The sequence below is a fragment of the Haliaeetus leucocephalus genome, unplaced genomic scaffold, assembly GCF_000737465.1.
Source record: "Haliaeetus leucocephalus isolate CR32 unplaced genomic scaffold, Haliaeetus_leucocephalus-4.0 Scaffold373, whole genome shotgun sequence".
NCBI lineage: Eukaryota > Metazoa > Chordata > Aves > Accipitriformes > Accipitridae > Haliaeetus > Haliaeetus leucocephalus.
Genome location: NW_010972809.1, coordinates 9,217,375 through 9,232,167, shown reverse-complemented (window position 1 = coordinate 9,232,167; position 14,793 = coordinate 9,217,375). Strand labels below are relative to the sequence as shown.

The 14,793-nt window shown below is 40.4% G+C and overlaps 1 protein-coding gene across 1 annotated transcript in view; it reads left to right on the top strand.

The window, feature by feature from the left end:
• GMDS (GDP-mannose 4,6-dehydratase) overlaps positions 1-14,793 on the top strand; it is a 426,651-nt gene that overhangs the window by 333,736 nt on the left and 78,122 nt on the right. Inside the window, exon 8 of the mRNA XM_010573292.1 lies at positions 8,845-8,963. Coding sequence (XP_010571594.1) covers positions 8,845-8,963 — 119 coding nt within the window. The remainder of the gene's footprint in view (positions 1-8,844; positions 8,964-14,793) is intronic.

Sequence of the window (14,793 nt, the reverse complement as noted above, 5' to 3'; positions counted from 1 at the left end):
AACCTTGAACGGAGAAGCTAGCAAGCTGAAGAGACAATGTTCACAAATGGGAGGAAAGGAAAGGAAGATTTGGAGAGAGAAAGTAATTGTCTGATTCATGGTATAGATAATAGCGTTTTTGACTGCGTGGAGATCAGTAGTACTTTGATCCATAGATCATGCTGCTCCTCTGACCCCCATCAGAAGGAGCACGTCAGCTTGCGCTTGGCTGTGAGTGTCTGAGCAATCCAGGGAAGAAACAGGAGGCAAACAGGTGTCAGAAGCATGAACCAGGATGTTTTTATATGTCAGATGTTGCACTGTAAACATTTTGTGATCAATATCTACGTCGTGATCATTATTTCGGGGCTGATCGTTTTGCTCTGGTAAACATGCCAGTACTTGACTTGAAAGCCTAGTCTCTTTTCTTGCGGTTAGATCGTGGCCCCAACCAGTCCTTCCTGGCATGGGTCCCTAAGACTCCTCTGCCCTCACCGCAACCTGGGTACAACCCTTTACTTTAGCGGTGAGTAATCCTGTCAAATGGGAGTCTGCTGCTTTGTGAAGAGGTATTTTGTCTTTCATTCATATAAAAATAGCAGGCAAAATTAATTCTGGAAGGGAGGGGGAAGTGGGTCAAATATCTTTCAGAATTGTCTGCTAGGTGGAGCCTGGGAAACATGTATTTATTCTATTGTCTTGTCTAGGTAATACAAACCTGAGTGGTTAGAACTCACATGTACTTTCTGTAAGTCAAATTTTTCTCATTTTTTCTCTGTTTAGCTTTGAATTTCTTTCCCTTTTTTCTTAAACAGAATTTAAGGCACCCCTGTGTTAGCAATTGCGACAATATCCTCCAAAATTAAAACGAAAGAAACAGAGCATATATGCATCCTTTCTGTATCTTTTCATTTAAATTACTTTGTGTCACACATGTCACTTCCAATTTAACCATTTGAAGAATAAACAAACCATTGTGGACCTAAAAATCTGTTCAAATTTTTTTGGCAGGAAAAAAAGGACTATATTAATTTTCATTGTTGGTGAGGTTTCCCAACAAGCAGCTTTACTGTTTCTTTTTTGCCTCCAGCTAGCAACTAAAGATCAGTTATAAAACTGTATACAAATACTTCCATGTATTGAAAGAACAATATTTTGACACTCAGTGACACAAAAAGAAAAAAAAAAAAGTAGTAGTAATCTAGTTTTTGATAACACAATGAGAACTTTGTGTTCAACTGAGGTGTATGTGAGAAACATCATGTTGCATTAACAGGGAAGGTTGACCTTTAAGGTTTATCTGGATTATAATTCTTGTGGTTTTTATTAATAAAACTGCCTACTAAAGTTTCACGAGTCCTCCCTGAGATCTGTAAAACAATTGGCCTATCTGCTTACAAGAGAAAAGTTAGACAGTGTTTCCTAGTATTTCCTACAGATGTGAGGGCTTTTGTTTCAAAAGACATTGATATTGTTTTCATTCAAGATGCTCCACAAAGATTATCAGGTATTTTATTATCTTAGTAACTTTATAATTGTTGGATTATTATCTTTAAGTGTATCAACTAAACTCTTTTAACTTGAAAGAAAAAAATCATGGATCTGAACACATTCAGCTCTAACCAAGTTCACATCTACAGCCAAACCATAGGATTTGAATAAATCAGCAAGCATACTTCAAATTGCTTCTGTGGCAATTTATCAACTGTAACTTCAAATATCTGTGAGAAAGTTTATAAAATGAGTCACGAGATATTATCTCTGTAACTGTACCCTAGGAGACTTCTAATATGTATATTGGTAAAAGTGATTTTTGTTGTTTGTTTACTTTCTTAGGATTCTTAAGGTAAATTTGCCATTATCAAATGATGTGTTTCCTCTCAGGAGAATGTTGTCATCTCGAATCTGTTCTCATTTTATACTTTTTCTGTCGGTGATGTAACTGTCTATGGTCTGTAAACGTCGCTCTTCTGAATGGAAGCAGCTGCCATGTCATAAGTACTCAATGTCTCCTCTGCATGAATAGAAAGGACAACGCTAAAGGAAAAGCTTTGTACACGGACATCGGAGTCCTTATGTTCAGCATTACACTGTTAAGGAACAAACATATCAACATGTATTTGAACTGATGAGATCTGATAGATACTTAAATGGTGTTCAGAAGGGTTTTTCCATGAATGGAGGTTCCTTGAGCAACAGATACTGCACCAACGCTGTGATTTTTGGTGATCTGAGAAAACAGGATGATGACTCTTCAGGGGAAAGGAAGAGGCACGTCTCCCGCCCTTCTTGGGCAGCACCTCTTTTGCTGTAGGTTTTAAGAGAGGGTTGAGCTTATGAAAAGTGTCACTCTTGTTGCAATGATAGACAGTGACCTCAATCATGAACTTCGGTTTGCCTTTCAAGTACAAACTGTAACAGCATAGTAAGGTTCATGCCTATTGGATGTGCACCCTTACTTTTTAAGTAACTGAGCAAGAAGGGTTGTATTTCAGGAAAAAAAGCATAGGAGTACATTGGTTATGCATACTCCCATATTCCTGCTGTCACTGGCTTCTTGGGAGTATCAGCATGCCTGGCAGCACATCCCTGTGGTTTTCCTTGGCACGAGTCTCCCTGCCGTGCTTGCCTTGCCTTGCCTTATAACATCGTCAGAAACAAGTACTAAAGCAATAGTCATTACTTAGACTGAACTCACATCGTGGCAGGGAGCAACGGGATCATGCCCAACACTTTTGTGTTGGCTTTCAGGCAGAGGCAGCTTATATTTTACTCTGATCACAAGACCTTTTTGCTGCACTTGAGCTTCATTAGTGTTTTTCAGTCATGTGTGCTATGCCCCTATTGTGTGCAGAACACATGTAAGGAGATTTTGTTTTCCCCTCTGTTGTGTATTATACGTACGTATTGCTGTCTCTTTGTATAATCTCCTTACATAACATACTCCCATGCCTACCAGGTACACCCAGTACACACCTACACTTTTAACAGTCACAGAAGTCAATCAGATGTGGATGACTCGGCCAGTGCAGCACCTCTTCTGCCTTCCCTGCCCCTCCAAAAGTAAATAAATAGAAAAATTGGAAGTCAGTTTGGGTTCAGAGCTGTGAGTCGATGTCCCCCAGTCTCACTTTTCTAAGGCACGATCATCAGTTGTGGTCATTTCTGTAGCAGCTTGAGAAACCACAGCCGGTCAGCTGGGTTGTGTCAGGAGGAGGTGGGTGATGGCATCTGGAACTGCTTCACATCCAGGCAGGCAGGACGTGCGTGGGCATGACATCTCCCCACATCGCGCAGCGTGGAAGATGCGGAGCAGCTTCTTTCCATGCCAGTGCAATTGAGTTGGGACAATGCAGACAAGGAGGTGATACAATAGCCCTGTCTTTTGTGGCACAAAGGGAACAGTGCCTCATGATGCATGCAGGAACAACAGTCATGCCAGGCCTTTGTCCTCGCCATATGGGGAGAAGGTTCTCCTTTGCTGCCGCATCCCTCATCATGCTTTGGCCCAAAATGCTCAATTCTCCTTCTCAGTGGTGACCCCAGCAGGATAGCTAGGTTTGGGATCACTAGAGAGTACCATGTCCAACCCACTGAATTCTTCTGCCCACTTCTAGACAATAGAGTATGGAATACTGTAAAGACAGAACTGCTATAAATGGTGATAATGTACTCTTGGGTCTCTCTGGGTGGTAATGTTTTCTGACTTAGTCAGAAATTGCTCCCTAATTGTTGACAGCCTTGAGGTAACCCATGCCCTCTGCAAGTGATAAGTAAGTAGAGCTAGACATTCACCAGTCTCTGCTTCTTTGTCTCTGAAATGCACAGACAATGCAACCTGCATCAGGCTGCAACTATCTGTTCCATCTCCTAAAGTAAACATTACTGATTTGGTTTGATTTTGTGTGTGTGTGTGTGTGTGTGTGGCAAATATAAAGTCAGAAGTTCTCTGCTTAATACCTAGAAATATGTATGAAAGATTTTTTGACAGTATAGGGCTTGGAAAAAAAATGCTGTGTAACATTGTAGGGCAATAGTAATTAGTACCAACAGGAACTTTTTCCATTTATCACACTGTGTGTCTGTTCAGTCATATCTGGTTTGGGTCTTGCATCGGATGAGACATAAGAAAAGGCTTTACCCATTCTCTTGAAAAATCATCTTTTATTTCTAGAACAAAAATCATCAGTTGTACTTTAAAGTCTCAGAAAGTTGGATTTGTATTTCTTTTTTCTCTTAATTAGGCAGATACCTGATTACGAGCCCATTTTAACAATATACAGTGCTAGAGCAGACAGTGAAAGTATCGTATATAGAGAGTTAAACATAACCTCAACTACTGAGTCTTTGTTATCCATGGATGACAGCCCAGTTAATAAATGTTTTCTCACTGGGATGCTGGACTGGAAGTTAATGGTGAAACACATCTACAACGTGCTCCAGATGCTTAAGACAAGCAGACACATCACAACCATAACGGCAGTGGCATGCACAGAATGTACCTGTATTGGGGTTGTGTCAGTCCAGCTTGGGTTCTCCCCTTCACTAGCCCAGGTGCAAACCCTACGTAAGCAAACAAATTTGGGCAGGGAGAAGACTTGTTCATGGTTTGGATATGTTGCTTGAAAACAGTGCTTACTACTGGCAGGGGTTTATGCACAGAAAAGGGAAGAGGGGAAAGATGAAAGAGGAAAGATTTTGGCAGAGCCTGTAGTTCAGGCATGCAGAACAGATATCCTAGTCCACATAATCATAAAAGTGTGTCCGCTTGCTAGACTTGCTATGTATCTCTTTCTGGTTAGGTTTCTGTCTTTAAATGTAAATGACATAGTATTGCCTTTAGACTTTGTGAGTCACTAGACTAGAGCCAAAAAGAGTTCAAATATGAAAAATATGTTTTGTTACATTTGCCATTAAAGGAGCAGTCTTATTCTGAGAGAGCCAAAGCCTTAATTATTTCCATAGTAGTTTTCTCCTCTTTTTCAACATTTGCCCACATTTTGTTAACTGGATCAAGCAAAAAATTAGGGAGTGGGTGGCAGAACTGAACACAAGTCATTTCTTTACTTGCTGTCTGCCCATCCAAAAAAGCCTTTTCAAAGAAATACAGGAAAATCCACGACTGTCCACTCCTGCACCAGAAAAATTCCTAAAATATATGACCTTGCGATGGTTAAAAGATAGCCAAGAGCCAAAGCTGGGCAATATTTTTATCTCAGTTCAGCCATGTCATGGGTCATGTGGTTCAGCATGTGAACAGGAAGGTGAGAATGGGTGAACTTTTGCCTCAGTTGTGCAGTCCATCAGAGAATAAATGGAGCAAATCACTCTGCAGCTGTATCGGGAGGTGAATGGCTGAATACCTCTCACACAGAGGCCTTTGTGTTCTGGACATGATCTAGCATTATGATGGGACGCACTAGGCTGAGGCTTTGTAGCAATTACTAACCCATTATCGCGCTAGAACATGAGATCATTTATCTTCTAATTCAGAGTGTCACCTGTTCTTCATTTGCCAGTCAATAACCATTAATTACTTTCAGTGGAAATTTAAACAAAGCTTTTCCCCTCTGTTAAAACCAGTAAGCCATTCAGTAATGACAAATAAACCTGGAGCTATATCTCCCCCTTTCCTCTCATTCTCAGACCGGAGTCTGGTACAATATGAACTCTTAAAGGAAATGCCTAGAAATTGATAGGTCAAGGGCCTTTATTAGTCTGATGTGGGGGGAAGCACATTCCTGGCACTTGCTGTAGGGAAAGCATATAGCTACTGCTTGTACACAGATTTCTCCGTGGTTGTCACAGGCTGTACCTGTGGAAATAAAGATTTGAATGCTGAGCTTGTTCAAAGATTTTTCTATCTTCTGGTGTGCCTTTGTATTTTTTTATGGACTGTTTATGCAGACCCATTCAAAGCAACAGTGTTTGGGCACTTTCCTCAAAGCAAAACAGAACTATCACTTATTTCGTAATTTTTAGCACGTTCATTTTTTTCATACCTGATTTGATTGAGGTAATTGTAAGTGCCAACAATTGTGAATGCCAGAAAAAATAAAAGAACCAGCAGTGATAGATTCTCAAGTAATCATTAATCTAAACATTCTTTCCTGGTAGGAGTTGAGGCAAAAATTGCTTTTAGCAAGTCTGTCTGCATTGTTGGATCGTTGCAAAGTTGATCCTGTAGAAATTTACTGCAGTTTAAGTTGTATTTCCAAGAAGGTGATTGCTTGCTCTTTGAAACAGTAGACAAGAGTTGATACATCCAAATGTATAAAACTTGGTGTGACCAATGTCGAAGGCTGTTTTTTTGTTAGTATTTTGTAGCTGTCTCCTTCAATGCAGTGTATGTTTTAGAGTAAAGAGAAACTTCTAACGCTATTTTATATTAATACACAAATTAACGTGTAAATATTTTAAACACTCACTGGATTGTTGAATGTCTCAGCATAAGCACCCACACTAAAATTGTGTCCAATGAATTACAAAACTGAGGTGTTTAGAACTGGAGGGATAGCAAAAAGTTATCGTAAGTCTGATCCTGCTTCTACTTACATATATTAATACTACTTTACAAAAATGCATAGTAAATAGCAGGTCCTTATACTAATATTGCATATTCAGTCAACCTACCGATGGCATTTGGGGGTGGGGGGTGATTTTTACCAATAAATAAGGGTTGGTTTTTACCTGTCTGTCGGATGTATCTGACACTACAGTGCTGTGTAAGTTTCAAACAAAGGCAGGCAAGACCTTGAATTCATTATGTACAGCAAACATCCACTAAAGTCAAGAGGAGAACCGCTATAAATTCTGACTCTGACTGACTGTCTAGTCTTGGAAATCCTTATTCACTCAAATAGTGCCTTCTCACATGAGGAAGCTTCTTGTTTTCAGCTGGGCTGCTTAATGAAAGCTGAAGGTCTGTGAAATCAGGTACGATGCTAGAAGAACCAGAACTATCAGTTACTTATTTTAGATATTCCTTTTATCTTTCTGTGAAGCTGCTACTACTGTGAATCCTGCAAGCTTGTCCAGTCATGAAGAAACAGGAATTGGTGATTTATGGCGACCTCTCAAATCTACAGGGAAACCCCAATGTTCCAAGAAAGCTCATATGAGATACAAGTTAAGACATCTCCTCCCCACAAGAGGAGTTTCATCAGCCAGTCGGGTATTTCTGCGTCATTGGCTAGGATGTTCAACCCTGGAAAGGAAAAATAAAGTTACTGCCATTGTCCTGCCCAGCAGGTCATATCCCTAAAGCACAATTAATGTCAAGGACTTACACAGCAGTTGCCCAAAACCCAGCCTTCCACACACGTTCAAGAACCAAAAAGGTTCAAAAGGAACATGTTAATAAAATCTTGTCAAAACTTTGGAAGATGCATAAAATAATAACTGGGAAGAAAAATTACTTGCAGATAGAACCATTTAAGTGGAATGTATCGCCTTGCTATGCTGGACACTGATTTATTAAGAATAGGGGGGGGAAAAATTGAATATTTTAGGTGGTATTTACCAAGAGAAACTGAGCTGTCCCAAAGCTTTTATTAATCTGATTTGCAGAGTATCCACTACCATCAAGGGACCTACTAAAGTTGTTTTCTTTAAAGCTGATGTGAAGAGGTCAATGCAAATAGCATTGTGGATTACACTGTGAGAAGATGACAGTCCTCTTTACCATATGGAGAGAAAGTTGAATTATTTTGTTTTCCTTTTCTGGTTATTTATTAAAGGAGGATCATGCCATACAGGTATTCCCTCTTCCTCTCCAAAGGAAATGAAGTGTTTACATCATTTTGATTGATCTAAAGTAATAATTATTCTGTCCGCCTACAGCTCCTAGGCAGTCAAATAGTACAGTCACTAGAGTGGTGGCTTGCATATCAGAAAACTGAAATGTACCTGCCGTGATACCTCAGAGAAGTCACACGTGTCTTTGCGTGCCTCTTTTTTCCATCTGCTTTCCTGCTTTCAAGCTGACTTAGCTGGCCAGCCCTCTGAGAAGGTGCTCATCCGTTATTACTTGTTTGTGGGAGGGCACTCTGTGAAAGACATTGCTGTGGGAAGTAAACCTGCTCCTCTGAAATGCAAATATGTTGACAATCCCATGAAGTTTTGCTTCAAAACCTATTGCGATTTTTGCTGCTGCACAAACGGTTCTCTGAAAGAGATGTTAATGGTAGTCTCGCTTTTCTACCAGTGTTTTCTGTGTTCCTGTGTCAAAAGAAAATGTTTCTGCTACGGTGCTTTAGTATGTAACATTCAGCACATATTCAGCAGGAAAAACAGATTAATTTATTCAAATATACTGTTGACTATTCTTAGTTACATTTTTAATTACTTACTCTTAACTAAAATCTCAACTCAGCCAAAACAAATGTGACAGAAGAAAGAGCCAAAAGGACCCATGTTTTCATGATTCAATGTGCTTGACATCGTTCTATAACAGACAGGCAACAACACTCTGGACTGAAACATTACGAAATTTTGTTCTTTCCCCCATATCTATGTCAATTAATGCAGTGCTTTAAACAAGTGAATCCATGCTCTTGAGCACTAAACCAAGTCTGTGTTCAAAAGTAAACATATTAAAGTCTCCCCTGCAGAAACCCCTGCTGTGAAACAAATTGAAAATCAAATACAGCATTGTTTGCTGTAATAAGAAATAATTGAACTCTTTTCAGAGTTGCACTGAACTGGTTAATAGCCACCATGTTAGGAAAGTGCTAATTTCCCCAGTTTGGGGTATGTGTGTGTATGTGTAGTTATTTCCAAACCAAAAATGCAGTAATATAATATCATGTACCAAAGAGGCCACTTACATGTGCACTGAATCTGACTTTGTTTGTCTTTCTGCAGGCCATGTGGCTGATGTTGCAAACGGATGAGCCCGAGGACTTTGTCATAGCCACTGGGGAGGTCCATAGCGTCCGTGAATTTGTGGAGAAGTCATTTAAGCACATCGGGAAAACCATTGTGTAAGTGTGAATATGAGATAGCAGCCATGGGTTGAACATTTCTAGCCTGTTGCATTTGCTGCGTTAGAGTATTTTTTTCTCTACATTCTTCTTTTTTTCCCCTCACTTTCTAATTTTGTAACATGTGAGACCTTCAGGGCATGAATGACTGCCACAGTGGATGTCTCTAGTATTGCCCTCTAGATCATAAGAAAAAAATGTAGGTGGGTACATCTTAATTTTTTATTTCAAGTCTTCATTCTCTGTTCTCCCATTCACTCCCCTCCTCGGGGAACAGAAGCCCTTCCAAAGATGTTACTACCAGGGTACTGTTCATCACTTTGCTGCAAAAGGGACTTTTCTGCCTGATTCTCTATTTTGTGCCCCCAGATCCCCATAGTCGTGCTCCCATCCTCTGCAATCTCAAGAGGTGACACCTGCCAACCCTGTTCTTTCTACGTGACAGCCCGTCAGCCACACCACACGGATTATGTAGCAACCCACTCTACGTTCCTATTAGCTCTTCTCCTACTAAGCCATAAAAATGTTGAGCAGTGGGTGCAGAATGTTTACAATGCATATTCCACATAGTTTGATTGAAAATACAAAATTCCTTCTCAAGGCCATATAATAAAACCAGGATGGCTTGGTGAGCGCTTTCTGTAATTTATATTTTTATTGTTTATTATTTTTTCAATTTCCCTCCTTCTGTATCTTCTCTGGGCCCCATGCATCAACATACCAATCTCAGCTGGAAAAGGGAGAGGAAAGCCACAGGCTCTTCCATGACGCTAGCGCCAGGGCTGTTCCTCAGGCCATCAAAGTCACTTGTGCAGCTGGTGAACTTTTGACAGGGCCAATAAGTTTTACTTGGGAACAAAAACTTGACAAATTCAATAAATATGCAGAAGTGCACAGATATATACAATATTATTTGAACAGCCAGTGGGTGGCTGGGGAGGTAATAACATTTTCTCCTCAATGAGTTTTTAGTCTGGTTTCAATTTTTGGCATCAACTTCCAGAAAAAATTCTGATGGGGGAGAGAGAGACTGTATAAATAGAATTTCTAGCCCAAAAGTTCAGTTTTGGGAATAATATTCTCTCCATATTTTTAGCATCTCTTCATAGCAAGATGTCCCTGACTGATCACACATTGTCCTACACGCCTTAACAGTAGTGAGGTTTGACAGGATAAAGGGGAGGTAGTAGGAGCTCTAGTAATTGCTTTGTCTTTCTTATTTTTGCTCCTTTTTCTATACTTTTGCTTCTTGTGTTTATAAGCTAATTCTCCCTAGTAAGCATTGATACGAATATGCTGTGGATTCAGTTGCTCCATATAAGTAAGAATTCTTGTGATTTTGTCAGTCTAGTGCTGTTTGCAAAAGCAAGAATGAATGTTTGGTGAACAATATTTTTTTTGATTACCTAAAATTAGAAACTGAAACATATAGGTCAGTACTTAGCTGAATGTCTTTATTTATAGATGTTCTCAACATCACAGTTTCTTTTGATGTCAGTAATTTTATCCATTAGTTTAAAATTAAAAGCCCTGCTTTGGTGTTGGCCTAAGAAGTCTCAGCATGTCCCAAGACTGACAAATCAGCATGTGTTTTTCAGAAAGCAAATTAAACCCTCAAGAAAACCTAAAGAAAATAACAACAATTACACAAATAAAAGTGAAAGTACTTTTATGAATAGCTTCTGTTATAGAGAGGATATTAAATGCTTACTTTAGATTTAGTTGGTCCTAACACACAAAATTTTGTGTTGCATTTTTTAATTTTTTGCTCACATCTAGCTCCATATGGTGGACTGCATATCACTTCTGTTGGTGATTACTGCCGTCTGTGTTTGGATTGAATCAATCAGTCACAAGTTTCTCTCTCAGGGAAACTTTACAGTATGACTCCAAGTGATGAGCTAGGGCAGGTGGTTTGTGTGTACAAAGGCATAGTTGCTTTTTTTTTAACTAATCAATAAAAGTAATTTTCAAAAATTGTATAATAATCCACGTGACATCTAGTGACATGGATTTTTAGGAACCTAAATCGCTTTAGAAACAGGGCTTGGGCTGCTAATCCCTATGGCTCTTCTGAAATTTTTCTTCACTGTGAATAAGTTATTAATTTCTTAAGCTATTTACAGGTGATATATAAAAAGCTATACATGGAGACTGAGGTGACATTTTAGGTGCTAATGATAATTTTGTTGTTGATCATTTTGACAGTGCTGTAATTCTGATCGTTTTGGATACAGTCTAGCCAGATAAACCAGCCGTTCGTTCCCCCTGCTCCCAAGGTGGGAGTAGTGTCACAACAGACCCACTACTCATTCCATAGCCATCGTTCATCTTTCAAGTTGCATTAGGTGTAAAATATTTCTCAGGATTTGGAAAGTTTTGTTAAGAACCTCCATAATTTTTCTAGGTGTCAGCCCGGCCCATGCTTTTGCAGCACACACACACTCTCCTTACCCTCGCTGGCTTCTTGGCCGGCCGGCTGCTAACCTCTCACATTCTTTGAAACCCCCAAGGGCTTTCTACTCCCACCTCGTCCAGCTTGAATATATCTTCTTCAGGGAGTAACCTGGCAGCAAAATCCTCCCTTTTAGCATTGTAGGACCCCACTGGTGAGTTCCATTGATCTGTTTCTTTACAATTTATGAGGCACCTAAAAACCAGCACACCAGAGTGCAATTGCTAAATGAGTTCCTGCGAGGATGGCTGCTTTCTTCCTATCTCCCTTCCTCAAAGTTTGGTTGAGTTGTTTGGTTGTTTGGGGTTTTTTTTTGCAGGGTTGCAGGTATTATGAAATTTTGCAATCTCAAAAACTGATCGGGGAAATTTCCAGCAGCCCTTTCCACTGCTGTAAGTGATGGCCCAGCTTCCCAGTATTGCTGTACAATGTGCCTTTCAAAATGGATGGAATGATGGAGTAAATGGCCAGGAGGAACATCGCGGCAAGCAGCAGTTGGCAGAGCTCATTGCACATCTGAGAACACAGGGCATGTGTGCGGGGGCTCTTAACCATCCCTACTTTGTGCTTTGGCAGGGAAAGTTGTAAATGTAAAAAAGTCTTAGCTGTCATATCTTGATACTGCAGTAGAGAACAGGAAGAAAAGCAGTCCTGGCTGTCCCATCAACCAACTAAATTTTTCTTTTTTATTTTTTTTAGGTTTTTGTCTTCCTAACAATTCATATTAACTTATACAGCTGAAAATCCCGGACAGCCTAAAAAGTCTTTCCAAGAAGATAACATAATACCCTGACATAGACAGTCATTAGCATGTATCAGGACTATGTTTTCTAGCCAAAATAAGAAAGAGAAACTTTACTACATTTTTTTAACTAATGAAATATACAGCTGCAATAAGACTGATTCTCTCTCTGAAATTGCCTGTAAAGTGTACACAGAGGTTTATCTACCTTGTGTGGTTTTTTTTTTCTTCTAATGTTTCTTGTTTAAGGGAGAAATTTGAAATTTTATTTATATAGTCCTCTGAATCATTCAAATTCAGTCCTTTGTACTAACAGGAAAGCCTCAGAGCTACAAATATTTTCCCCCTGTAAGGATTACACTTTTTTTCTTTTACTTTCCCTTCTGCTTATTACTAATTAAGCAGTACTTGGGGGAAACACTTCCCGCCTATAATTTGAACTACAGCAGGGTAAACGAAACAGGCAAACACTTGTCTTGACTAATTTTCTGTCATTAATCTTATTAAATTAGAACAGGATTGCAAAGATAGCCTGAAACCACTACAGCACTCAGAGTTCTTTGCAGAGTGCTACAAAAACTGCTGTCTGCAAATGTGGAAAGAAAAAAAAAAGAAAAAGAAAAAACTGTTCAAGCAGTGGAAAGATTTATTGTGGTTTTTATTAATATAAAAATACATGCACATTTGTTACAGAACTATTCATTGCTCCTAGGATCAGAATTAATTCAGTAAAAATGAGTATTTTACTCTAGTCATTTGGCTCTACGTACAAATTTTATCTTAACTAACATGCCAGTTGGTCTTATAAAAGATCGCCCTAAAAAGGGGAAGTTTGCAGATAAGCTGTAAGGTCTAATGAGGTGAACTACTAGCAGAAGTGGAGCAGTGGCCTCTTCAGTGACAGTGAAGGTTGAACTGAGATTGAACTGAAGGAGGAGGGTTTTTCTAGTTTGTTTTCTTTTTTTTTTTTTTTCCTTTTTACCTTAAAATGGAAGCTTGTGTTACAGAAACACATGAGATTTGAAAGATTGCTGTAAGAATGGAAAGCCAACAATACGTTAGTAATGGTGCTGTGGGGATGTGGAAGAGGAACCATCAAAACAGCTGCTGTTTCCAGGTCTGGCTTTTGCCCACCAAAAATTGCTGCCTGGCTAGTGCTACGTGTTGTATTTAACAGCTCAGGAAAACCAGAAGTTTTCAGATGAGGAGGAAGGGAACAGAATGTCATACGGAAATTGGAGGCATTTTGAGAGTGATCATTGAAAGGAACCCAGCCAGGTCAGTGAAGAACGCTGGCCTGGGTGAACTCACATGAGCAAGGGTCATCGCTTAGGACTGCACCACTTTTATCACCATTCTCACTGTAGAGTATATGTTTCAGGGAGGTATTTAACCCACCTCAGCTGGACGATTAACTCTTCCAGCTGAGCAGGCTTTTATTACTTACTTTATTGATACAAGGTTTTATCTGTAGGCAGACCTAATAACTGTTTCAGAATTCAAATTAAGGTTTGAAGAATATAGCAATTTAATTATCTGATTTCATACATCATAAGAGGTATGAGAGTTTCTCCTATAGGAAGACTGGGTAAGAATTAAATCATAGAATCATTTAGGTTGGAAAAGATCTTCAAGATCATCGAGTCCAACCATCAACCATGCCCACTAAACCATGTTCTGAAGTGCCTTGTCTACACGCTCTTTGAATACCTCCAGGGATGGTGACTCAATCACTTCCCTGTGCAGCCTGTTCCAATGCCTGACAACCCTTTCAGTAAAGAAATTTTTCCTAATATCCAACCTAAACCTCCCCTGCTGCAACTTGAGGCAATTTCCTCTCGTCCTACCTCCAGCCACCTGACAGAAGAGACCAGCACCCACCTCACTACAACCCCCTTTCAGGTAGTTGAAGAGAGCGATCAGGTCTCCCCTCAGCCTCCTCTTCTCTAGACTAAACAGCCCCAGTTCCCTCAGCCGCTCTCATAAGACTCGTGCTCCAGGCCCCTCACCAGCTTTGTTGCCCTTCTCTGGACACGCTCCAGCAACTCAATGTCTGTCTTGTAGCGAGGGGCCCAAAACTGAACACAGGACTCGAGGTGCGGCCTCAGCAGAGCCAAATACAGGGGAAAAATCACCTCCCTGCTCCTGCTGGCCACACTATTTCTGATACAGGCCAGGATGCCGTTGGCCTTCTTGGCCACCTGGGCACACTGCTGGCTCATATTCAGCCGGCTGTTGACCAGCACCCCCAGGTCTTTTTCCGCCGGGCAGCTTTCCAGCCACTCTTCCCCAAGCCTGTAGCACTGCATGGGGTTGCTGTGACCCAAGTGCAGGACCCAGCACTTGACCTTGTTGAACCTCATACAATTGGCCTCAGCCCATCGATCCAGCCTGTCCAGATCCCTCTGGAGAGCCTTCCTACCCTCCAGCAGATCAACCCTCCCTCCCAACTTGGTGGTGTCTGCAAACTTGCTGAGGGTGCACTCAATCCCCTCATCCAGATCATCGATAAAGATACTAAAGAGAACTGGCCCCAATACTGAGCCCTGGGGAACACCACTGTTGACCCGCTGCCAACTGGATTTAACCCCATTCACCACAGCCCTCTGGGCTCGTCCATCCAGCCAGTTTTT